The sequence below is a fragment of the Peromyscus leucopus genome, chromosome 22 (genome assembly GCF_004664715.2).
Source record: "Peromyscus leucopus breed LL Stock chromosome 22, UCI_PerLeu_2.1, whole genome shotgun sequence".
Taxonomy (NCBI): Eukaryota; Metazoa; Chordata; class Mammalia; order Rodentia; family Cricetidae; genus Peromyscus; species Peromyscus leucopus.
In genome coordinates, this window is record NC_051081.1 from 51,503,832 (window position 1) to 51,527,985 (window position 24,154).

At 43.1% G+C, this 24,154-nt stretch overlaps 1 protein-coding gene across 16 annotated transcripts in view; it reads right to left on the reverse strand.

Moving 5' to 3' along the window:
* Positions 1 to 24,154, reverse strand: part of Myt1l (myelin transcription factor 1 like) — a 407,242-nt gene that overhangs the window by 47,549 nt on the left and 335,539 nt on the right. For all 16 annotated transcript variants that reach the window (XM_028883146.2, XM_028883147.2, XM_028883137.2 and 13 more), the window contains 3 exons: positions 23,021 to 23,257; positions 20,682 to 20,803; positions 19,767 to 19,835 (listed from right to left, as the gene is read on the reverse strand). In XM_028883146.2, coding sequence (XP_028738979.1) covers positions 19,767 to 19,835; positions 20,682 to 20,803; positions 23,021 to 23,257 — 428 coding nt within the window. The remainder of the gene's footprint in view (positions 1 to 19,766; positions 19,836 to 20,681; positions 20,804 to 23,020; positions 23,258 to 24,154) is intronic.

Genomic DNA, 24,154 nt, shown 5'->3' on the forward strand with positions numbered 1-24,154 from the left:
ACCCCAAGACCATGTCTGTGCCCGATACCTTCTTCCATGACTAGATTATAGGAGACCACTGGAGTCACAGGAACTTGGACTTCCTGCCCATCCTGTGACCTGCCAGGGAGAGCAACAGGTAGGACCATGTTCTAAAAGCCCAGGAGGGAAGAAGGACTACCTTCCTGGTATGCTGCTTGAACTGGAAGTACTGGGGTCATTTAGTTTAGAGGAAAGAGGACTCAGGGGGAACAAAGATACTGTACAGATATGTCTGAAAAGCGAGTCTCAAGAGGAAAAGGTAGACCTCCTGCCATTTGCCTGCAGGAACTAGCCTTTCAGAAGAGAATTCTGACCTTGGCTGACTAACATGGAGGGCAGCTTCTCTCCCAGAGGCCTAAGAGGGCACACTGGTGACCTCAAAGACCTTCTGGGCTGAGACTCCAAGTGTGTTATCAGCCTGGGACAGCTGACCACAGCAAATATTCATATCTATCTATGGCATGCTTCAGGAAGCCCAGGGGATTCTGATGTCTAATGGTATATGTGTATAGGACCCTTTTACAGACATCTGGAGGTATAGCCACTATGAGGGGAGAGTCTCCAGAGTTGGGGACTCTGCCTTTGACCTTCTCCTCTAGTAAGCAATCTTCAACGGCCCCTAGGGTAAAGGCTCTCCCCATCTACCACCTGTGGTATCCTTTTCTGGCTTCCAGTTGCATACTCATGTTGGAAGCTGTGTCCATCTGTCCTCTTCTTTCTATGATATAGCCCCTGAGGACAGGGCTGAGTGGTGACATCTCCCACCTGGTTCCATTCATTTCTCCTGCCACACTGGCACCCAGGGTCTTTGAAGCAAAGGGAGGTGGGAAGTATATTGAGCCTCTCCTCACCAGAACTCAGCCATTCTAGGGCGGCCACTAGGCTCTTGTTTTCTGAATTGTAGACCTAACCTAAAGTGCAGGAAGTCTGTGGCCTTATGGTATAACATGTCCACATGTCCTTCCTGTTCTCTACTGGACTGTTGGGAATTCAGGTCACGGCACAGCTGTTTCCCTCCATAACTGAGCCACATCCTGCTTCACCCTTGGCTTTCTTTCCAGCAAGGGCCTTCACTATGTATCTGCCAGAGATCCTTTCTCTGTGAGCCCGGTATGCTGTCCTGCAATCCACATTTGTAGGAGAGGTGAACTGAAGTCCATTTCCACATGGAGACAGTCTGCTAAGCAGTGAAGCTATTTCACTGAGTCCTGGTGTGGCTTCTGGTATCTAGGTCAGGGGCTTGACTTCTGCTTTGAGGAATATCCAGGAAAGCAAAATCTACTCATAACTTGCCATGTAGATGGTAGGCTTATGATATGTCTGTCCAGTCCAGGGTCTGGTCCCCTGCAGAAACTCTGTTTAGCCTTTTAGGTCCACTGACCTTGTAGAGCTCACAGCACCATGGAAACACAGACACACCCACACAGGCCTACTCAGTGTTGAAGCTCCACATTCTCAGTGTGGAGTTTTTTGGTTTTACATCCATCTTTACATTCATACCAGCATACAGGACTGTAGTTAGGGCCACAGATCTCTTTTTGTTTTTATTTTTAAAGATCAGCTAGTTTTTGAGATCCTTGTATTTCCTGTAGTTATTGACTTTTGGTAATTGCTTAGAGTCCAGCTAGAGTTCCCTGGGCAGAAGGACACCTGTGACCTCCAGAGAGATGGGATAATCAGCTTGCAATGGTCTAGACAACCATCCATCCAATCCCAATTCAGACCCACAGTCACTGGGCTTGAAGAAAGCTGTCCATATCCTACCAGATCCTCAATCTTCTTTTTCCTGACCCAGATCTGCTACCTTCTCTGAAGGACGATGTAAAGAATCATGTAGGGATTTTTTCTCCAAGATGAGGAGTACCCACCTGTTCAGCTTGAGAGTCAAGTCATTGTTCACTATGTGTGTATGTATGCATGGGAGGAGGGGCAGGTGGAGAGGGAAAAGGTGTGGAGAGAGAGAACATGTACTGCAGGCAAAGAGATGAAGTGCAAAAGGAAACATTTGTGGATGGAGTGAAAAACCTTTTGAGTCAGCATCCAGGCCAGGAATGAGGGGGCATCAGTTGGAGAAAAGAGAGGAATCCATGGGGGAGAGGAGAATGCCCAGGAAGAAGAACACATATTAGAACACAGATATGTGTCTAAGGACATTTATTTAATACAGATTTAGGAGAAAGACAGCCAGGACAATGGGAATTTTGACAGGACAGGGCTTCCTCACTGTAGATGATGATGGCAATAAAAGGTTGGGGGAAGGCACAGAAGGAGGCCCTACTTCAGCAGGAAGAGCAGCACGGGAAAAGAGGGTAGCCTGGACTACAACCTGTTGAGGAGCATGGGGACTCTCCTTGGTACAGCATTAGGGAGGCATGAGCACTGGAAAGAGGGCATCTCAGTGCCCAGGTAGACCACGTCAGAACCTCAGAGGCACTCCACCTTGGCTCCAGGGTCCTCAGTGTCTGTTCCTATACTTCCCCTCCTATCAGGAGTTCCACTGTTGACAGTTTGGCTCAAGCATCTGCCAGGCTACTGTGAATTGCCAAGTACCCAGGCTTAACAAGCATTCTGGTCCTCAAGGGGGGAAGCAGCATGGCTGGGGAGAGGAAGCCAGTTCTGTCAGAAGGATGATGTTAGGAGGGCAGTCAAGGAAAGGCCGATGTCAAATGCAGTAGAGTCTATAGGATCATGGGGAGATGGAGAACTAGCGGGGAGCAGCACTTGGGCAACATTAGGCTTTTCAGTACATTGCAGGGTCTGTATGCAATAAAAGATTAGTGATTAAATATAGATATCCTCATTAATGCAAACATGTAGGCTTAGGCCTTTGCTGTACACAGGCTTCATTGAATTCACAATATTCCATTAAACCTCAACTGTTCCAAAGAAAAGAACATGTTGTTGGTTGGCTGACATAGCAATCACGAATATTAACCATATCTTTACTTACTGACCCTTTAATGCCTTTGGAATCTACTCTTAAGACAATCATTTCAAGATGTGGCTGCCCCAATATGCAAATTAACAGAAATGTCACCTGTCTAATATAAAAATTATGTCTCTTAGGAAGAGAATCACATTTTTATGATTTGTCTTTATGTAAGCTATAAGGGAAGAATAGGTATGACAAGGTGGGAAGAGGGAGGGAGAGAGAAGGAAGGAGAGAGGGAGGGAAGGGGGTGAGACAAAGAGAGGAGAAGAGTCCTGCATGACTAGGAATTCACTCAGAAAATAAGACTGTAGTGCCATGGTCAGTGCCCGTGTGGAGCAGGCCTCAGGGCCTCCTTTCCACTCAAGAGGCTGGCAAATGTGGCTAACCTGAGAGAAAGCTCTGAAACCTCCTGCTACAGTGGGGGCGTTCTACATCCTGCCTGTTCTGTGCACACTGTGCCAGGCTAGGCCTGCCCTGAGGCTGCAAAGGGAAGCAGAAAGAGAGAGCAAGTTGCTATGGCAACCTGGTTGCCAGGCTCCCAGTTTCCTCAGTCATCCCTGTGGTGCAGGCTGATTCTACAATGTGCAAGGTTTTTGTGTTTTCGTTTTAAAGGCTAGATCAGGTTCCTAGGTGCTGAGCAGCCAGTGTTGAAGGGATGGGGAGGCTCTGAGGGTAGATGGCCGAATGCCCCAAGGAGGGTGGAGACATTGCAATGAAGTGGGCTTGTCTCACTGTGTGTTCTAAGAAGTGTGTAGAATGAGAAAGATGCACAAACAGAATCCTCTAGATGAGAAGCTGCCTTTAAGCAGGGCAGGCCCTAGCACATGGCTAGGCTTGGATCCATTTAACTTCAGGTTTGAACCTCAGCCCTCTTCCTCGCAGGCTCCCACAGAATCTTGGGCTCTAGGGCCTCTACACAGAGAGGCTGCCCTGTGGACAGGACAGACTGTGGCACAGACCCTCAGGGGAGTGTCCCAGTCATCTTGACTCAGAGATCAGGTAGCATTCTTGTGTCTGGTGTAAGGTAAAGCCATTTGTCGTACTTCTCTTTGCACCTGTCATGATGCCTCCTTTAAAGCTTGGAGTCCTGTGCTTTTGGTAGCTGAAGGACTGCCCTATGTTCACTTTAAAAATGGTCCAGGGAACCAGTGAGCATCATTCTGGAAAGTGCACTGGAATGAGGTCTCCTGGAGCCCCAGGCTTCATCCTCTCATCAACCTGGTGAATCACTCTAGGTTTACCATTCTGTGCTGGCTCAGCACACATGCATGCATGTGTGTGTGTGTGTGTGTGTGTGTGTGTGTGTGTGTGTGTGTGTGTGTGTTTGTATGTGTGTGTGTATATGTGTGTGTGTGTGTGTGTGTACACATGTATAGCTTACCCTGAGGGTAAGACCATGCTGGGCTAGGCCCATTGCAGAATCTGCACTGTTTTGCTCTAGAGGGAGTAGAGAAGGGATACCATGTGTTCATACAGATCAGCAGTGCCTATTGTAGATAGAGAAGGAGGCCAGCAATATTTCTTCCCCTGGATATAGAAGACTCAGTTAACATCACATCTTTGTGGAAAGCGGCACAGCAAATTTATTAAAGTACAATGTTTACCTTGGAAAGCCATAGCCTAAGATAAGTCACCTTTCTGGGATAGCTTTCTGCTTGTGAAATAGTGTGCATGGTGTAGGAACCATTCACTCAGCCAGACATGTGCTTTTCTGGTTCTCTCCATAGCCTTCCTGTCTCACCCACTCTGCCTTCTGCCACAGGCCATCGAAAGACAAAAGGAACACACTGAAAATCAACTGTGTCATCCATGAAGAGGAGATGGGCATCTGGAAGACCTACAGGAGCCACCTGGAGTAGAGATCTGTCCACCCACCAAACAGCCACAGCTTTTTTGCTTCTGCATCTTGTTAATGTGTTTCCCATGCACATAAGAAAACTCTAAGAATTTGTACAAATAGAAAACCAGATGATATAAATGTTCAAATTAAAACTTTCACTTTGCTTAGGGAAACATCTTCAATACAAAAAATGATCCTGGAGGTGCTGGAAGAAATGGGAGCAACAGAGTGTTTCTGGGCTGGCCACCAGGAGGCTTACTCTAGACTGTCTGAACCATGTTCTCTGCGGCTCCAAGGCCATGTCTCTCTCGCTGATGATCATGGTATAACCTCCAGCCTCTGTGGAGAGACAGACACATGTACATCTACTGGGCCACACAAGAGCCTTGTGAAGTGTGTGTGTGTGTGTGTGTGTGTGTGTGTGTGTGTGTGTGTGTGCAAATCTTATTACTGCTTTTTCTAGATAAGGAAACTGGAATTCAGAAAGCTTCATTAACTTGCTGAAGCACATGTAGACAGGGAAGATAGAGTCTGAGTTCAGAATCTCTGAATCCTTGTTCCTTGCTATAAAATGAGTACCTGGGCCAGCTGGGGTATCTGCCCATAAGTCCACTCTCAATCACCTCTTTCCTCATCAGGCCCAGCACAAAGCAGACAGGTATGGAACAACCGGTTGCACTAGGTGTGTAGATGAAGTGGAATGGAACACTCTAAGGAAAGAAGAATTAGCAAGTATAAGATGCCTAGGTCATCTCCCCCAGAGAGCTCTGGGCCTGAGCCTGAGGTAAGAGAGTCCCAGACACCACAGTGACAGCAGAGCACAGCTGAAATACACAGGAAGAATTAAGGTGGGCTTTATGTGAGGAATCCCACAATGCCCTCTGCTATGTGTTACTAGCAGCCAACCAAGGTGGTGATAGGTTAGGCTCTGGAGGGTGCCAAAAGCAGGCTGAGAAACAAGCTAATCCATTGTCTAACAGACTAACCTTAAAGCCAGGCTGGCCTCCTTTAGAGTCTACAGAGGTGTAAGCCAGACACAGCGTTTCTCAATGGCTCTAACACTGGGAGAAGGGGTCTGAACCACTGTGATCCACAGGGGAACAAAAAGTGCCTCAGTTTCTACTATGTTCTCATCCTAAAACACATGCTATCCAAAAAAGGAAGGGAAATGAAGCAAGAATTCAAAGTAGTTTGAGAAATAAAGATATGACAGAGAATAGAGATGATCAAAATATGCCAGTTGGGAAATGTTTCTGAATTTGGGGTGGGGTGGTGGTAAATGAGGATTAGATCTGAAGTGAATTTGACGGGCTGATGGGCATTTTTATTTGATGATTTTAAACCTGATTTGCAAGTCTGATATAAGAGTTTTAAAATTGAACCATATTAGACAAGAGTGAGAAAAAGACATATTAGGAAATGGAATTCTTTTATCTTTGAAATATTTTGATCTTGGTTGTTGAAGTTTTAAGTGTAAAAAGTTTTATTTCAGTCCTTGTTGGAATTGGGTTAAATTTTAGAGTGCTAATCATTTCGGTCATTTTCCCTTGACACCACCTGTCCCCTCCCTCCAAATGATCTCAGGGCTTCCTCAGCCTGGCCTTCTGCTACTTAGGGCTGGTTCTGGTCTCTCTGTGTGCCAATCTGAATTCACTGAGCTAATAGACACAGCTCTTCTGGGCATCAAGTGCCATTCCAAGTACTGTATAGACATCACTCATTTGATCTTTTTGATGGACAAGCTGCTGGCACTGAAATAACTTTGCAGATGGAAATGAGAATGGGGAACAGCTCACTAGGACTACAGGGATGAGACAGTCAAGCCATGGTCTGACTGGAAGTCTGGATTTTGGTCTGTGCTGACCTTGGCTCTGCTTCCTGCCCTACTATGGCCTTCAGCTGAGGGACTCAGGCCACAAGTGTTTAGAACATGGTGGGGTGGGGATGTGCAATTTCCCTCATATCACGCACATTCAGATACACCTCTAGACCTTTGAAGCGGCCTTAATAATGCAATTTAAACAACTGAACTAAAATTTTAAAGGAAATATTCAAAGAAAACAGTAGTGGAAACTGTCTCTACTTGGTCTCAGCAGCTGCTTTCTTTGATGCCCATGTGGCACTGGAGTGGTTTCTGTAGAAACAGTTCTGGTCATGAATAGAAGGAAGAAAAAGAAACTTTTTCCCAGAGGGAGGTCATAATCCTCAAGGCCCCCAAAGACAGATATCAGGGACTGGCAGTGTGATTTGGTAGAACCACAACTCAACCATGAACCTGTCACCATCATTTGTGTCAAGAGTTCTCTTGAGGAAGGTCAGACTTAATAGACCAACTAGAAGTGGTAGTTTGACCCTCCACTAAAGTCTACTCAATGTCCAGTGTGCTTAAGTACCATGTGGGTTCTGGGTATAGAGAGCACTGGACAGCAGGTCCAAGTCCCAGAGTCAGGAGTCCTACCTTCTACTGAGTTATTGGAGACCTTGTCCCACACATGGACCTAAACTAAAAACAATGTGTGTTTAATCTAAAATGAACAAACAGAACCAGAACACCCACACCCAACAGATACACTTTTCAGTGTTGGGTGACAGGCTCTGGGATGTAGTGTACACTCAAAGCTACTTAGTCTGATAACTTTTAAGCAGAAAATCTCTGACCTGTCTGCTATTTTTAGCCTAGTAAATATGTGAATGATGGTGGGGGGTAGAGATCTAATGGATGAACCTGCAATAAGATAAGCAAGCACCCAGGAACTCTCAACCAGGATGTAGGGCTTAGGGAGAGAAGACAGAGGGCAGAGCCAAGAGGTTATCCAACTCACCTCAGGGTAGAGGGAATGTACAGAATACCTGGATTTCCATCACACTGCTCCCACAAATAACCCAGTTCTTGAGACTTGGTAAACACATGTGAGTTTCAATGCAAAGGTCCCAGTGGCTGATTCCAGGAAGTTTCAGCTTCCTGCTCTACAGAGCAGTTCAGGCCAGCTACTCATAGAGGAAGAGGAGTCATGCTGCATTGCTTCTTCACATTTTAAAGACTGCTTTTGTTCACTCTGCTGATTTCAGTTGACACTGGCTATCTTTTCTGTGCAGCAGTGACACACTGTAGATGAAGACCTGAGCATAATGCTGAAGGGCAAGTAGGTTTTCTTGATGTACAAGGACATGACTTTCATTCCAGTGTTTGATCTAGTAGTCAACAATGTCTGTGTATCCTCCACTTTTTACTCAGTAGCTGTTAGTCCTGGTTCAGGGCTGAGATGTTTATGTGGCAGCAGAATGTGATGTAGCATCATTCTGTATTTGCCACCATTTTGTCACCTCCTTGTAACGCTGCACTGGGTTCCACCTGCATGCCACTATGACCAGTGCTCTGTGTCCTTACAGCAGGCAATGTCATCATGATGCCCATAATCTTGGATCTATTTCCACCCAAGCAACAAGCTCTTGGTGAACCTCCTGGATAATCTTTCCAAGTTTTACCACTTAGAAGTGGCTAGAATTCTCGAGACTGGCTAGTCTGTGCATTGACCCATCCACTGCTTTCAACAGTTCTTCAAAAATTCTCTGGAGTCTCACAAAATTGAATTGTACAGTAAGAATATTTTCATTTTGTTCATTAATAACTTATTAGTCCTTGGATCTATAACAATGGGTCGAATTTAGGGGAGAATGATGGGCACGTGTATAGAAACTACTCTCTATTATATGTCATAGGCCACAGATGATTACAGAGCAAAAGGGCAAATGCTGTCTACTGGAAGAAGTCAGAAATCCTAGGAGTCTATGAGTGCAAGATGATGAGAGATGCAGTTGACAGTAGAAATCATGCTAGTGTGCTTTTGTTGACAGGTTAGATTATGATAAACAGAAAGCTATGAAAATCATTTCAAGGATATATGCCTGCATGGCAAGGGGACAGAATATATCATACCATTTCTCAAGGATGCATACAATTTAAATGGTTACTTGAAGAATCAAGGGGTACTTGGATTTCCTTACCATCCTTCAGGTCTCAGGCAAAATATTCTGAAAATAAGCACCTGCCCTTCTCTTTTGGGGGAGTCATCATTACTCTCCCTTGTTCCTGTACCCTACATGCATCAGGTAGTAATGGACTTAACCCCAGATGGACACTAGTCATGACAAAAGCTCAGGCTGCCAATGTTTGATCTATTATCCAGGAATCAATATCCACAAAGACAATACTTTTCACTCTTTCTTTCCTATGGTTCTTACGGTAAAGTTTGAGTCTGAGAGAGAATCAACAAGGCAGACTGAGAGTACTGCTGGTTCCACTTTCTTGCCCTGTTTCATGACTCTCCAAGACTGGGTACTTTTTCTCCCTTTGTGAATTAAAGAAAACATAGGGTTCAATAACACCTACACAATCAATCCCCAATAGTTTGGGGATCATAGAGACTTTTGACTTTTGGAACTCAGTTCTACCTCCCTCTGTGCTGAGGGGAAACTGGTGCTTCATCAATACCAGTTGTCTCCTGGACCCTTATTTCTGAGGCACACCCCTTCCCATTTGCTGTCCTCTGTTCCATTGCCAACTCCCTATCTCCATGGAGATCCTCTACTTTCCTGACACCAGAGAGATTTGGGAAGCCACATCAGGCAAATGTCACCTTTTTCCTGAAAGCTCTTCAATAAAGACTGACAATCTTTTAGTGGATCCAACTGCTATATGTTCTGAGACCTTCTCCTTGCCCCCTGCACTGACTTTGTTGGTATGCTCTCAGTATGCAGGTAGTAGCCACCTGTGATCTTCCAAATGTCAGAAGTGAGGAGGGGAGCTTGGCTTATACACTGTGACAAGGAGTCCCCTAAAACCAGGTATGACACATAAATGATACCTGTGGTAAATGTCATAGTTTTTGTCAGTTTGACTCAAATCTAGACACCTGGGAAGAGGCAATCTCAACTGAGGAATTGTTTCCATCATATTGGCCAGTGGGCATGTTGGTAGGGTCATTTTCTTAATTGATAATTAGTGGAGTGCTCAACCCACTGTGGGTGACATCATTTCTGAACAGAAGGGCCAAGGCTATACAAAAATGGTAGCTGAGAAAGCTAGGGGAAAGTAAGCTGGTAATGAGCATTCCTCTGTATTCTCTGATTCAGTTCCTGCCTCTGGGATCCTGCTTGAGCTCCTGACTTCCTTCAAAGCTAGACCATAACCTATAAGCTGAGATAAACTCTTTCTTCCCCAAGTTGCTGTTGATCAGTTTTATTATGGCAATGGAAAAGCTAACTAGGACATATGTCATGCCCTACAGAATACTTGTGGTCAGGATCTACCCATGAGGGTCTCAGCCCTGAAGGAGAAGAGCACCACATACCAGACGTGCAGATGAGGCAGGAACCCTTACCAGCGACACTTGCAAAAGCAACACTGGGTACCAGTGTCTAGGTTTCTCACACTGCCTTCTTAAGATGAAAGCTTTGGAAATGTGCCCCTGTGTTACACAACTCCAAATGTGAGAGCATGGATTCTCCGTTAAGCAAGCAGAAAGGCACACTACAAGGTCATAACTAATCAAAACACCAACATTTGAATATTAGTATGTTTTCTTGTCCTTGCTTTATCATTTTTGAATTTGTATTAGTTTTATACTTAAAGAGTCATTTAAAATTTCCTTGCTTAGCAAATGGTATATTTTCTCCCTCAACTGTGACACATATGCCAGTAGTTAATAGTTTTATACACTATTTATACAATAGTTTTAATTTTCGATTGCTGTGGCACAACACAATGGCTAAGGAACCTTAAAAATGAAAGGGGTTAACTTGGAGTTTACAGTTCCATAGGGCTAGAGTTCATGGCTATCATGTTGGGGAGCATAAAAGCAGGCAAGCAAGCAGGCAGGCAGGCATTGCACTGGAGCAGTAGCTTAGAGCTAACATCTTGATCCATAAACACAAGTCAAAGATAGAGAAAGACACTGAAAATTGTATAAGCTTTTGAAACTTCAAAGCCTGCCCTCAATGACACACCTCCTCCAACAAGGCCATACCTCCTAATCCTTCCCAGATAGTTCTACCAAATGGGGATCATATGTTTAAATATATGAGTCTATGGTTGCTATTCTCATTCAAACTGCCACATCCCACTCCTTGGTCCCCATAGGCTCACAGCCATATCACACATACATTCAGTCCAACTTCAAAAGTCCCCATAGTCTTTCACATACGCCGTGCATATTTTCAAATCTTAATCAAGTTCCTACTTAAGCATATCACCCATACTTGACTACAGAAAGACAGCATGAAGGATGGAGATGCTGAGATGGTACTAGGGTGGGGACAAAGTGGGATGGGGTCACATGAACATTGCCTACCCAAGTGTCTGCACAGGCCAGCTAACTCACATGCTTCTTACTGCCTACCTATGACAATGAACGTTATTTTAGGACTGAGGAAATGCTTCAGGGAGTAATACACTTGCTACTTGATCCATGGAACTCGCAGTAGAAGGAGAGAACTGACTATCACTTCTGACCTCCACACATATGCACTTGTACACATACACACACACACACATACACACACATGTGCACATATATACACATGTGCACACACTCAAATAAAATAATCAGAAAGGTTATTAAACAAGCCATGCATATTTGCATTCTATACCCTATAGATGCATCATAATTTAAACATGAATGAAAAGTGGGCCATGAATAGCACTGCCCTTTTCCTGCAGAGCTGTTCTTAAAGGAAGACTTATTTTATTACTGGTCAATACAAGCTCCAAAGAGGAACATTCAAGATCTGAGTGGAAGGGTGAGAAAAGCCTGACATAATCAGCAGATACATTGACAATCATCTCACTAGAAGGGTGCCTGAGGCTTTTTACTGCAACTTGTTAGCTCAAATCAGACTTTTGTACATGCTTGAACACAATAAGGTTGGATAACAAAACAAAAAATAAAATAACTGAGCCTTCATTCTGAGTTATTAATTACTCTCTTATAGGCCCTATTTAGCATGCAAAGATTCCTCTAAGAAAAGTAATACCATGAAACTTATGTCATATTTGGTTTCAATCTGCCTGAAACAACATACAAATGAACATTAATTTATTTGCCATTCACTGATAGTGTAACAAAAACGTCGAGGACTAAGATGTTGAACAATATATTAGCTAGTTAGCTGCAGAAATGAAATACTCCCACATATTGATTAGAATGTAAAATGAATAAGGACAATATAGACAATATAAAAGAAGCAGATCTGACATGGATGACATGATTCTTACTTGATCTATGTGGGTATTTAGATTAATAAATTCATGTTATATAGCTGAGGATGACCTTGAACTCTTGATCTTTCTGCTTCTACCTACTGAATGCTGGGATTACAGGCATGGGCTACCACCACCCTTTATTTATGCAGTGGTGAAGAATGAACCCAGAGCTTTATATATTCTAGGCAAGCACTCTACAAATGAAGTGAAATCCTCAGCCCCAGAGATTAATAAAAATTAAACACAACTAAGAACTCAGTCCCCAGGCACAGTAGCCTAATTCAGGTGGCTTGTGTCTACTATGTGGGTCTGTGTACAAGGGACCTTCTGTCATTTTAGAAAGTTCTGACAGACAGTACATAGTCACTCATTTCACAGTCAAATTGTATTTTCACCTATCAGAAGGCATTTGCACTGGATCCTCACACACAAAAATCAAGTAGGAGCAGCTATCAAGTCACTTTGTATGATTAGGGTGCCCTTCATTTCTTTTCATAGGGAAACAGGAGTTTACACATCTTAATTATATATACAAGAAATTTATGAACTTATGGTACTCAGATAATTTCAGATGGAGTCAGATGAAACCCAGCAGTTAGGAGAATGATATGGAAAAATGCAGCAGATGACCAGAACACATTATATGTGAGCATCGTCAGCCTGTCGCTCTGAGAGAGCACAGGCCATGGTTACAAATAAGTGGTTAAGCATATCAAACATGCAGACAAGTTGAACCCAGTGGTGCTCCCCAGTCCTGACATGCCTGAAAGCAGTCTGCCCTGTCTGTCAAAAATTCCAATCCAGAAAAGGCTGGAAGAAAATCCTGGCCTCTCCTGAATGTGTCAGGAAAACAATTCTCCAAAATTCTTGTCAATAAATTCCCAAAGGGAATATCTACTTTATTTACAATTTTGTTCATTTTTTCCCTAGAAAACTATAAATTAGTGAAGTCTCTGTAAGATTAAAACCTCAGATTTACAATTAAACTCCAGCATAACTGCCTCTGAATGACCAGGCTTTCTGTTCCAGGGGCTTGCACCTCACGCTGCATGGTGCCTGACATCTGGAACAGGCCCAAAGTCCCCAGAATTCTAAAGGCTCTTGCTTCTCAGAGTCACCCCAGAGGAGCCAAGGATGAGATAGAAATAGGCTCATTCTTAGTAAGTAGGAGAGGCCCATTTGACAAGCAATGAAATATGAAGAACACTCAGACAACTGTGTGTCACAAAAAGAAAATGTCCAGCGCAACAATCATGGGGTGTGCTTGTGTGTGTGTGTGTGTGTGTGAATTTATACAAGTAAATTTATACTTATAACAATAAAATGCAAATATATAAAATACTTCTAAAAATACATATTCAAAATTAAAAGAAATACAAAATTTTCATTTGGATAGTAATCATCAAATACACTATATAATTTCAACACTTTTTTCAAATAAGAAACAACTAATGCCACTTTTTGTTTGCAGGTAAGCAGCATCATTCAGTAGTTTTTGATATCTGAATTGAATGCTTCATAATTTCTATGTGAGGGGTGACATGTGCTTCAAAATCTGACTCAGAATTTAATATATTCCCCAGTTTGTCATGATGAAAACCTAACAACTACCAAGTTAGCTCTAAGTGAAGGATGGAGAGCAAGTGCTCCCCTGTAGAGGAAGGACCCAAAGCTTCCCTCTCTAAGTCCAGGCTTAGAAGGTGAATTGCTGCAGTGCAAAGATACTCACAGTAGGTAACCAGGAAATGTAGCTAATTTAAGGTGAGTAAGATGCCAGTGTCTGCTGAAGCCAGGCTCCCGTTCATGAAACTTGCTGCTATTTCAAGTGAGTCCCTGGCCAGCCTGGGAAGGCAGGTCCCACTGAGAAAGTCAGGAATGGCTTAACTTTTGCTTGACTTTTTTCATTGTTGTATAAGACTTTGGGAGATCTTATCTGTGCTTATTTATTATTTGTTTGGTTTTGTTTTTAATAGATGGTGATGGAGCTAAAAAGGTGGCTCAGCAGTCCAGTCAAGAGCACTGGTTGCTCTTCCTTGGAACCCAGGTTCAATTCCCAGCACTCACATGGTGGCTCACAATGGCCTATAACTCTAGTTCCAGGGGATCTGATGCCCTCTTCTGGTTTCCTTGGGTACCAGGAACACACATAGTACATGAGCATAGCAGGTGAAAAACGCTCATACACAGAAAATAAAATTCTTGAAAAGGAGAAGATGTTACTGAATATTTTAAGGATTTCATTTTATGTGTAAGGTGAAGATGACAGTTTGGAGGTGGGCCTTCTCAGACTGGCTGAACATACTGCCCCTCCAGATGATGCCAAGGCATCTCCCACAAGCACAAGCACATTAACAGCTCAACTCTCACCCTGCCTTGAAAACCACCTTCCTGCCAAGAACGGTTGTTACTGGTTTCCTATGAGCAGTCATTGTTTCAATACTGGCCCACATTCTAATTCATGATAGCTACATACTCCCTGGCCATGTGGCTGCAGACCCAGGCATGATAGAAGGAGTGCTAGATGGTGGGAGTTATCTTTGTAACAAATGTTCCCTTTTTCTTTCTGTGGAGGACCAGAAATCAAGGCAGCTACTCGATCTAAACTCTCAGGCTTTCCCAAGCCCAAGCCACCATTCTGCCCTCTCCAGGGGTCTCTTGTGGATACTTCCTCCTCCATCCTTCTGCTATAGTTCAGTCTCTGGGCACTATCATTCCAGGATACTGCTTGTAGCTCTGCTAGCAAGTCCCTGTTGAGTCTTAGGACAATGTCTAGTACCTTAACATAGATTACACCTTTGCTGTCATCTCTAGTTGTCATCTTTAGATGCAACCTCTTCCCTAGGTTGGTCAAGTTATTTTGTAGCATAGAATTAGTGCCCACAACACACATTCTTGTTGTGAATGTACCCCCAACATTCATTATTTGCTAGGTTGCCTTGACTGTCCCCACAAATTCACCTGATTTTATGGTACTTTTTTTGGCCTGTCCTAATAATCTAGCACCCCTTCTCTTGTCTGGCTTGTCCTCCAATGATCCCTGGATTAGTAGAGTTTCTCTTTGGTCTGTTGTAAGTATATGAACATGGCTTCCAGGGTGGAGGGGGAGGTTGAAGTTGTGTCTTACCTCTAGGTATGAATTGAATATGTTTGAGATGACAGAACAAATAAATGGATGAATGAATGAATGAATGAATTTCACCAATCTGAGTAATCCATGAAAATGTCTTCTCATGGTTTGACTTCAGTATAGGAAGTCTGTGAACTCAGTGCATTCTAGACTGTCTTTGTTTCCAAAGGAATCCTGGGATGTGAGGACATGGATGCCAGTGGACCAACGTGGCTGGGGATGCTTTGGGTATAAGGGTTAAATGAGGAACATATGAGAACTGTGATGATTCACACTACAAAGAGCAAGCAGTCACAATAGAAACACATGATAAAACAGGCTTATAGAGCACACTATTGGACATGTTGATATAGCACAACAGAACATTCCATGAAAGCTTTCAGATTTCCTACTTCCCCACACTATCTAACCGTGTACCTGTAGTGTCCTTTCTTTTCTATTATCATCATCATCATCTTCCTCCCCGCCTCTTCTTCTTAACAGGGTCTCATTGTGTAGCCCAGGTTAGCCATCTTGAATTTGCCATCTTCCTGCTTCAGCAGAGTGCTAAGATTATAGGTGTGTGCTACCACATCCCTTAAAGAATATGATGGTAAGTTTTTTTTCCCAAAGATCTTTGAATGAATGAAGTTCTTATTTCAGTGACTTTTCAAAGAGCAAGGGATGTTGCCATTTCAGAAACATCAATTACCTTGTTAATTTCCTCTTTTCTGAGTCCCAGCTGGTGGATGTTTTCTAAGGATCCAGGGATTACTGGACCATGACACTGTTGGTTATACTGACATCCACTGAATGCCGACTGAGCTACTCCAGTGCTAGTCTAGGTTACAGATAAAGAAACTGAGGCATGGAAGAGATGATTTTCTGCTAGGCTAGAGGGTCTAACATCTGCATTTCATGTTACAACATGTTCTCCATGAAAAAAGTAGGTCATGATCATGATACTTGCTTTCTTTGTATTACCTGAATTTAAATTTTTACTCTGTGAACTTTACTATAATCTGCACTGAAGGAAGTGAGGCACAAACACACACAGAGCTAAGCTGTGTCTGGAGAACTATGAGGTTTGCACAACATAGATCTCTGTTCACTGTTTATTTGGGTTGTGGTGTGCATATCTAGTTACAGGGGATTTAGATGAATTTTCCCACTTACTCATCCCATCCATCCACACTCCCACAGGAGAGGAAATGGAAAGAAGACTCAGGGCAGGGAACTCCCAAGGATACTTGTCATGGTCCAGTATTCAGGCTACGAACCCTCCTGTGGCCCTATGCTGGATCCTAGGAGTTTATATTAGGGAGGGTTTCCCAAAGGGCATCAACATAAATCAGAGGAGCAGAGAGGAGACAGGCCTTTTTGCTTTACCTCTTTCACAGGGACTCAGTGAGCCATTCCCTGAGTAGTCCTCTTCAGTTTATCAGTTACTGATTTGTATATTCATTTGTGTGTTCATGGTTAAAGCCAACTACAAGCACTCTAATTTTAGAATTCCATTATATCTGACTGAAGTGTAAATGGAAGCCTGTTCAGTTGGGGCCACTGCAAGCAAGCCCATGATTCCTGTCTGAAGCTAGGTTTCTTGGCTTAGACTGGTTACTGAGATGGCTAAAACCCCACAGAGGCCAGCATCTGCCAGTGTCTGCCAGTGAACATGACTCCCATATAGGAAAGGGTCCTTGGCCAGGAGGCTATGGCTCTTCAAAGAGGAAGCAAAGCTGTTGCTGCCTTTCATGTGGCACTTTGGAGAATTTTAGAAAATGACATTTCAAAAGGAGAAAAGTACCTTTAGAATCAGATTTTACATTAGGGCAACTTCTTCTCAAAGGTCACCTTACTTCTTACAGTTGGATTTGTTGCTGCTTGTGGCCACAATCTCACAGGAAGGGTGGGTAGGGAAGTACTTGGCTCAACAGTCTTCCCTTCTCTGGCCCTCAAGTCGTCGTCCCCCCCCCCAGGACATGTGATATGCATAACAGGGACACAAGGGGTCCAGGAGCGATTCCACAGTGTTGGTAAGACTCATGTAACATTTTGACACATTTTTAGTTTACACATTGTACATAATTAAGCACAAAATCATTGATTTCTTCTTACAACTATCCCATAGTGTCTCTTCTGGATGAATGAACAGAATGCTATCTATGAAGTTTAAGAGTAAAGGTCAATGGGTTTTTGGACAACTTTCTTGTCCATGGCTAAGAATGTTCATCTAAGAGTCACCTATAAAATTTCAGTATTGGAAATGATAAGAGGAAAATTTCTAAAAAGTTCCAAGTGGTATCTGAGGTCATTGGGACCCACTTCCTAACATCATTATTGATAAGTAGAGAGTGTTGTAGGAATAATAACCAGGGACTCAACTCAGTTTCTCATTCAGGTAAAATGCTAATGTACAAACTGACCAAGGCTTTTAGGAATATTAATACACTGCAATAATTATGAGTTACTCTAAGCTGCTATACAACTTAAAGAGGATGACTTGTGCTACTCTGTTTGAGAAAGCTCCCCAGCAAATCTTTCTGACTTCTACAAAGAAGTGATGGAATGAGAGTCATCAATGAAAAGGCCGAGATAAAAGGCTATCATGACACTGTATGTATGTATGTATGTATTTATTTATTTATTTATTTATTTATTTATTTATTTGTGTGTAGAGGACATATTGTCAAGTTAAAAAATGGCTGTTTACATTTTAGTCTCTTGCTGTGGGATGGACTCTATGTCAAATCTGTTGCTCTGATTGGTCAATAAATAAAACACTGATTGGCCAGTGGCCAGGCAGGAAGTATAGGCAGGACACCAAATCTTTAAAGAAGACACCAAATCTTTAAAGAAGACACCAAATCTTTAAAGAAGACACCAAATCTTTAGTTTTGAAGTTTCATTAACAGAAACAGATCATTTTAGGAAATTAGTCAAGTTTAGATTTCCCAGCAGAGATCAAGCCAAAAAGGACTAACCAAAAAAAAAAAACAAAACAAAAACAAAACAAAAAAAACAGGCAAAAGCGTCTGTTTTCTGGATGACACAACTTCCTGGCAGGAAGAAAAAGGGAACGTGCTGGCCAAGACTACTCTGTTTTGAAGATGTGAGTGCAGCTCCTTCCCTCAGGATACTGATGAGAGGACCAGCCACCTCCAGAGATGAAATGAGACAAGGAGAACTGTGGTCTGAAGAAACGGCAGGTCTGCCTGAAATTGTAGATGACTAAAAACATCAAGCCCAACACTAAAAGATATAAGCCAATGTGAATTACACTGTCAGAAAAATGTTCTGGTCCCAGGTCTCAAGACACTAAGCAGACAGAATGTACAAACAGCACAAAAGCTAGTTTCTTGTTTACAGGTGGCCTGCTGCAATTGGAGATACAACAGGCTTTTGCAAAGAGTTCCTCATCAAGAGAGTCAAGAGAATGATGCCACATCCTGATGTGCTGGCCAAGATCCAAGTGCAGTTGGTCACATTTTGACCATGAGGGAAATGTGGGTTGAAGCCATGACAAAAAGATGCCTGAGAAAAGTGTGCCGGATTGTTGCTCCTAAGGCTGTTGCTTTGAGGTGCTAAAGCTATTTGTCCACCAGGCATTGATTTAAATGCTTCTAGATTGTCAGACAAGAGGAAGCCCTCCAGCTGCTTACAGTTAGTTCAGGAAGACAACGGCAAGGCAAGAGTCCTGTGTGCGACAGGAGGGCTAGTTCAGGAAGTCACTGAACATGAGCAGGTGGTCTATGGCACTAGGGCCCTGGACAGGGAGCCTGAAAAAAATGATATGGGTGTCAAACAGAAGGCTGCACTCAGGTCTCCCCTGGACTATGGACATGGGGTCAGGGGACAGGATGGTCAGGAGCGAGCAGCATCTTCCCAGCCAAGCACAGAACACAGTGATAGGAGAGGTCAGGTAAGCAAAGGCTATCATTTGAGGGGCAGCTGTTGGCATCATGCTGTGCTGTCAAGTTTGGCCTTTCATCCTGCAGACACCTCAAAGTCCACACTGACTAGAGTGGGCAAGGTTTCGATGCTCTCTGCATACTTTCACTGGCTCCTTCTATAGTCTCCTTGGAACTGAGTTTGGTATACTTGATTACAAAAGAAAATAGCCTCAGTTTGCTGGTGCTGGCACTGGGCTCACAGTTTTGCCAGAATTATGTTTAAAAGTTACAACACAGAGTAGAGGGAGGGGCTACTGTGTGTGTGTGTGTGTGTGTGTGTGTGTGTGTGTGTGTGTGTGTGTGTGTGTATGCCAACACCACATAGATCTCGAGCTGAACCATCACTGGCCTGGGCAGTGTTCATAATGAAGAACACAAACTCTACTAGTTAGATTTTTATCCAAGGCGTCCATTTTTTAAAATGTTATACAATAATTTTCTAAAAGTTTGAGTAACTCTGAAACATTTTTCCTTGGGAGTGCATGCTTATCTGAAGACAAGAAATTCCAGATAGAAAGGTTGTGATACAAAAGAACTAGAGACCATCCAAATAAATCAGGCAGGAATGTCACTGGAGACTCCTCCACAAACAATTTACTTTCAAACAGCACACTACTTTCTGTGAACTAACAGCAAAGAGATTTAATGCTTACTTGAGCTCTTGTGAACTGGTGGCCAGCATACTTCGAATGCTTTTGTCCGCCAGGGGGCAGCCAGACAGACTGTAAGACAGGCCAGGAGACACAGTGAGTGAAGCCCTAGGCAGCAAGCAGAGCCCGAACAACACAACACAAAGTTGAAAATAAGAAAGTTCAATGCAGAAGAGCAATGGGCCAAGTGCTGTATACTGAAATTTTATACCATTAACTCTGAATTTTATCACACATATGTCTAAGAAGTCATTTCTGTTAATAATAATTTTTTAAAAATTACAACAAAACACATGTTCTCTTGGTTTAAATGTTTGAGAAGAATTTTGCAAAGTCAGTGGTCTAACAGTCACTGTGTAACATGTAAAGTAGCATGCTTTTGAAGAGCAGCATACAGCACTCAGAGGGTTGACACAGAGTTCAACATTTGTACTTTGACAGCATTGTTGAGGTAAGCTGAAAACAATAAATTGAAAAGACAGAATCCACCATGAGAAAAATGAAGTCACACCTTCTGTGTGAGGCGTAATTACCAGTCACATGACCACTCCCATCACACCCTGGAGTTGGACATCTGCCACCAAACAAAAACAAAGACAGCCAGAATAGTAAGTATGTTTTAAAAAACTTAAAAAATTTCATTGTTTCCAGTTTAGCTGCAATGTCTGCAAGGGGAGTTAAGCACCCTGGAGAAAGCTGCAAAATGCACAGGGTTAAATGAAATGACGCCTTCACATGTAGAGCATCATTGAGAACAAGCAGGTGCAAGGCAGCCTCTGGCTCTGCTCAACTGGCAGCTGGAGATTCCTGGGCCACGAATGTGCATGCTCAAACGACAAGGCATATATGTCTGCACTTTAAAAGTAAGCCAGAGAAGGGAGAATTAAGAGCCAGCATGTCACCTTATGATATGCTTACGTTATTAAGTCCTTTTTGCTTTCCTTGCACTGGGGGTACTTGGGTTTGGGGCTTGGGATGGTCACCTCCCCTGGATACCTTCTTTCTTCCAGGGCCTCCTGGAATGGGTCCAAGTCTTCTGGCTGTAGACAGAACACAGCTTCAGAACCACACACAGCAATACAACCCATCAGCAGAAGTTCGCTGGCTGCAGGTCCCTGTCTGTTCTTTTGCCTCTCTTCTATTTAAAACTCAAATGCACCACTGTTGTGATAAGGGCTCCTCTGAAAACGCAAGGTGAACTGTCCATGGGCTGCTAAAACTTCACAGGGCTCTTGCTCAGGACCAGTGGATATGTGAGCAGCCAGAGGAAACAGTTCACCTGGCCTTTTTTGTGTCTAGTGTCTAGGAAAGAGCTCTATGTGCATGGCTATTATAGGGACACCTTTTATTAACAGGGACCTGTAAATCTAATATTCTGCCTGAAAACATTTTAGAGTGGACTTTTTGCCAGTCACTAGTGTTTTACTACATGTACTTTCCTATGTCAAGGCAATGGAAGACCAACTACATTAATGTTGTAATTTAAATTAAAAGGCAAGTTTACTTCTAAGAGAGTCTATGATGAAGAAGCTTTTGTCACTGGAGGGAGGCTTAATTTTAATTAAAATAAATTCAGGGATTCAACTACCATTTCTTCCTTGATGGTCATGGTTTAACTGTAGAAAAAAGAATGCTTAAATTTAGCTTGCCACTCAAATTTGATCCCATTTTTACAATGCCTCAATACTTAATTCAATTTGAAGACTGAAGATAAGAGCCTAAAGTGGTTTAAATCAGAATGGCCCCCACCAGATCATGTTACCAGTTGGTGGAACTCTTTGGAAAGGATCAGTGTGGCCTTGTTGGAGGAGGTGTTATTGGGGTGGGCTTGGATACTGGAAAAGGCTCCTGCCCTCCTCCGTGTACTCTCTGGCACCTGCTTGGGGTCTGAGATGTGTGCTCTTGGCTGTTCTGCTGCCACGCCTTCTCTCTGCCATCATGGACTCTAACTCTCTGAAACTGTAAGGCCAATTAAACACTTTCAATCATAAGCTGCCTTGGTCATGTTGCTTTATCACAGCAACAGACAAGGAACTAAGACAGAGTCTCAGCTGAGTGACATGGTGCATACCTTTATCTCTAGCATTCAGTAGGAGAAGGCAGGGAGATCACCATGACTTTGAGGTCAGTCAGGACTACATAGCACAAAAAAACAAAAACAAAAAGGGCTCAAAGGCAGGCCTCTCCACTTGTTCCTTTTCCACTGTAAGGCAGTGTTGGTTTGATAAGTGGGCTTCTTATTCTATACATTTTTTTTTTCAAAGTATGAAGATGTCAGAACTTTCAGATTTGAGCACTGGAAAAGTCTCTAGTAGAGAAAAGAGATTCTTGAGGAGATGGCTGGGTGTGTAAGAGTGGCTTGCCCTGTAAGCACAAGGACCCATATTTGAATCCTAGGCACCCACGTAAAAAGCCAGGGATGGCTGTGGGTACAGTTAACGCCAGCACTGGGAAAGGACAAGGAATCCCAAGAGCTCACTGGCAAGCCAGGCTAGTCTGTTCAATGAGAGACCTCGCCTAAAGGAAGTAAGGCAGAGAGTGACACAGGAAGATATCTGACTTCCTGCTCTGAGCTCTGCATGTGGGTGCACCTGTATATGTAATACCCACAAACACACAAAATAGAAAGAAAATATCCTCTTTTGTCCAAGCATTAGTATACTACAGTAGTAAACTAATTTGAAAGTCCAAACTAGTTGGAAAAATGTGCTCTAACATAAGCATCTTAGAAAGACTGCCATAAACAAGGAGTCAGATGACTCTACTAAGATATATTATGAAAGAAGTATAACCTGAATGCTTGAGCAAGAAGTATAGTCTGAATGAGCTTATCTGTAGCACACAGTTAATAAGTTTTTCTTTTTCTTTTCTTTTTAATTAACTTGGGTCTCATTATATGGCTCAGGTTGTCCTACAACTCTTGACCCTCCTGCCTATACTGCCCTAGGAAAATGCAGTATAATTTTCTTTGAAAATAATATGCTCTTTTCTGTATTTTCCTAGAAGAAACCATTTGTAATGATGCATACTTATTAGAAAATAAAATTTGAAAGAGCTCATAGTCTGTTTCTCTCAATTCAGTGTCAATTATACATTTCCCGAGTCAACCAAAAATGTTTCTCAAGTCCCTGTCAGCTAAAGGTCAAATTTAGGAAGAAAATGCACTTTCTCTTGAAGACTGTGCAAATGACTCTTCTTCATCAAGGCCCCGCTTGGGTTGGTACCAAATATAGGTAGGATCAAGGAGAAGAACTTACGGTAATCTCTTTGGGGTCATCCTCATCTACCCTCCGAGGCTTCATTTTAGTGTAGTCTACTGGCAAGTCCCAGCAATCCCCCTCACTCAGCTGGAAGCACCGGCTGCTCATCACTGCCTGCTGCTGGGGGGACATGGGCTCCAGGGGTGTTAGGACTGGGCAGCAGCTGTCTCGAGGCCTCTGCTTGTTCATGCTCAGGTCCAGGGTACCATTTTCATCCACTTCCATGTCTGGGTTCTGTTGAAAGAAAGATCTATAACCCAGAAGGCCTGACTGACCTTTCCACCTTTCTGTCTTTCCCAACTGAGGATGACCATTGGCTAAGACTGAGTTCACCAATATAACCCTCCATTCCCCTCTTCCCATTAACACACAAGTGAACCATCACAATCTGTAGGCATGCCTGCTACCACAGGCTTACCAGAGAAATTGCTTGGAAGATTCACCCATCCATTCATCTATCATCTATATATCCATCCATTTATCATCTATCTATCTACCCACCCTTCTCCCTCCCTCTACCCATCATCCATTCATCCATGTATTCATTTATCCTTTACTCATCCATCCATCCTCCACAGATCCATCCTCTATCCTACCACACATCCATAATATACCAGGTTAATTTCCCCCCTTCATTCCACTAACGACAATAATTACAAAGTGAGTGAGAAGGAAAAGGAAAGGACTTGAACGTTGATGAAAGGATGGAGAAGGAACTAGAATTTTCCTTCTGACATAAAATCCAGTGCCAAGAGATTTCCATTTTAAAAACAGGTGGTATGCACTACAAGTCCCCAGGCCCTATTATGGGGATTCTGTTCTGAGTTGATCTGGGTATCTTCATATCTGCTACTGATTCAATGAAAAGTGAGACCACACACACACACACACACACACACACACACACACACACACACACACACACATACAAAACACACACACTGACATATCGAAATAGGTCAAGCTCTTCAGAGTCTGCTTTGCTGGCAAAGGGGTGAAGGTATTTAGATGGCAGTGGACAAGCACAGTCAAAATAACCCTCCATTTCCCCAGGAGAGTTCACTCTTCCAAGAAAGAATATGCCCTCCAACTGGAATGACTCCATGGCCTCTGATGTCTAGCCACCTCTTC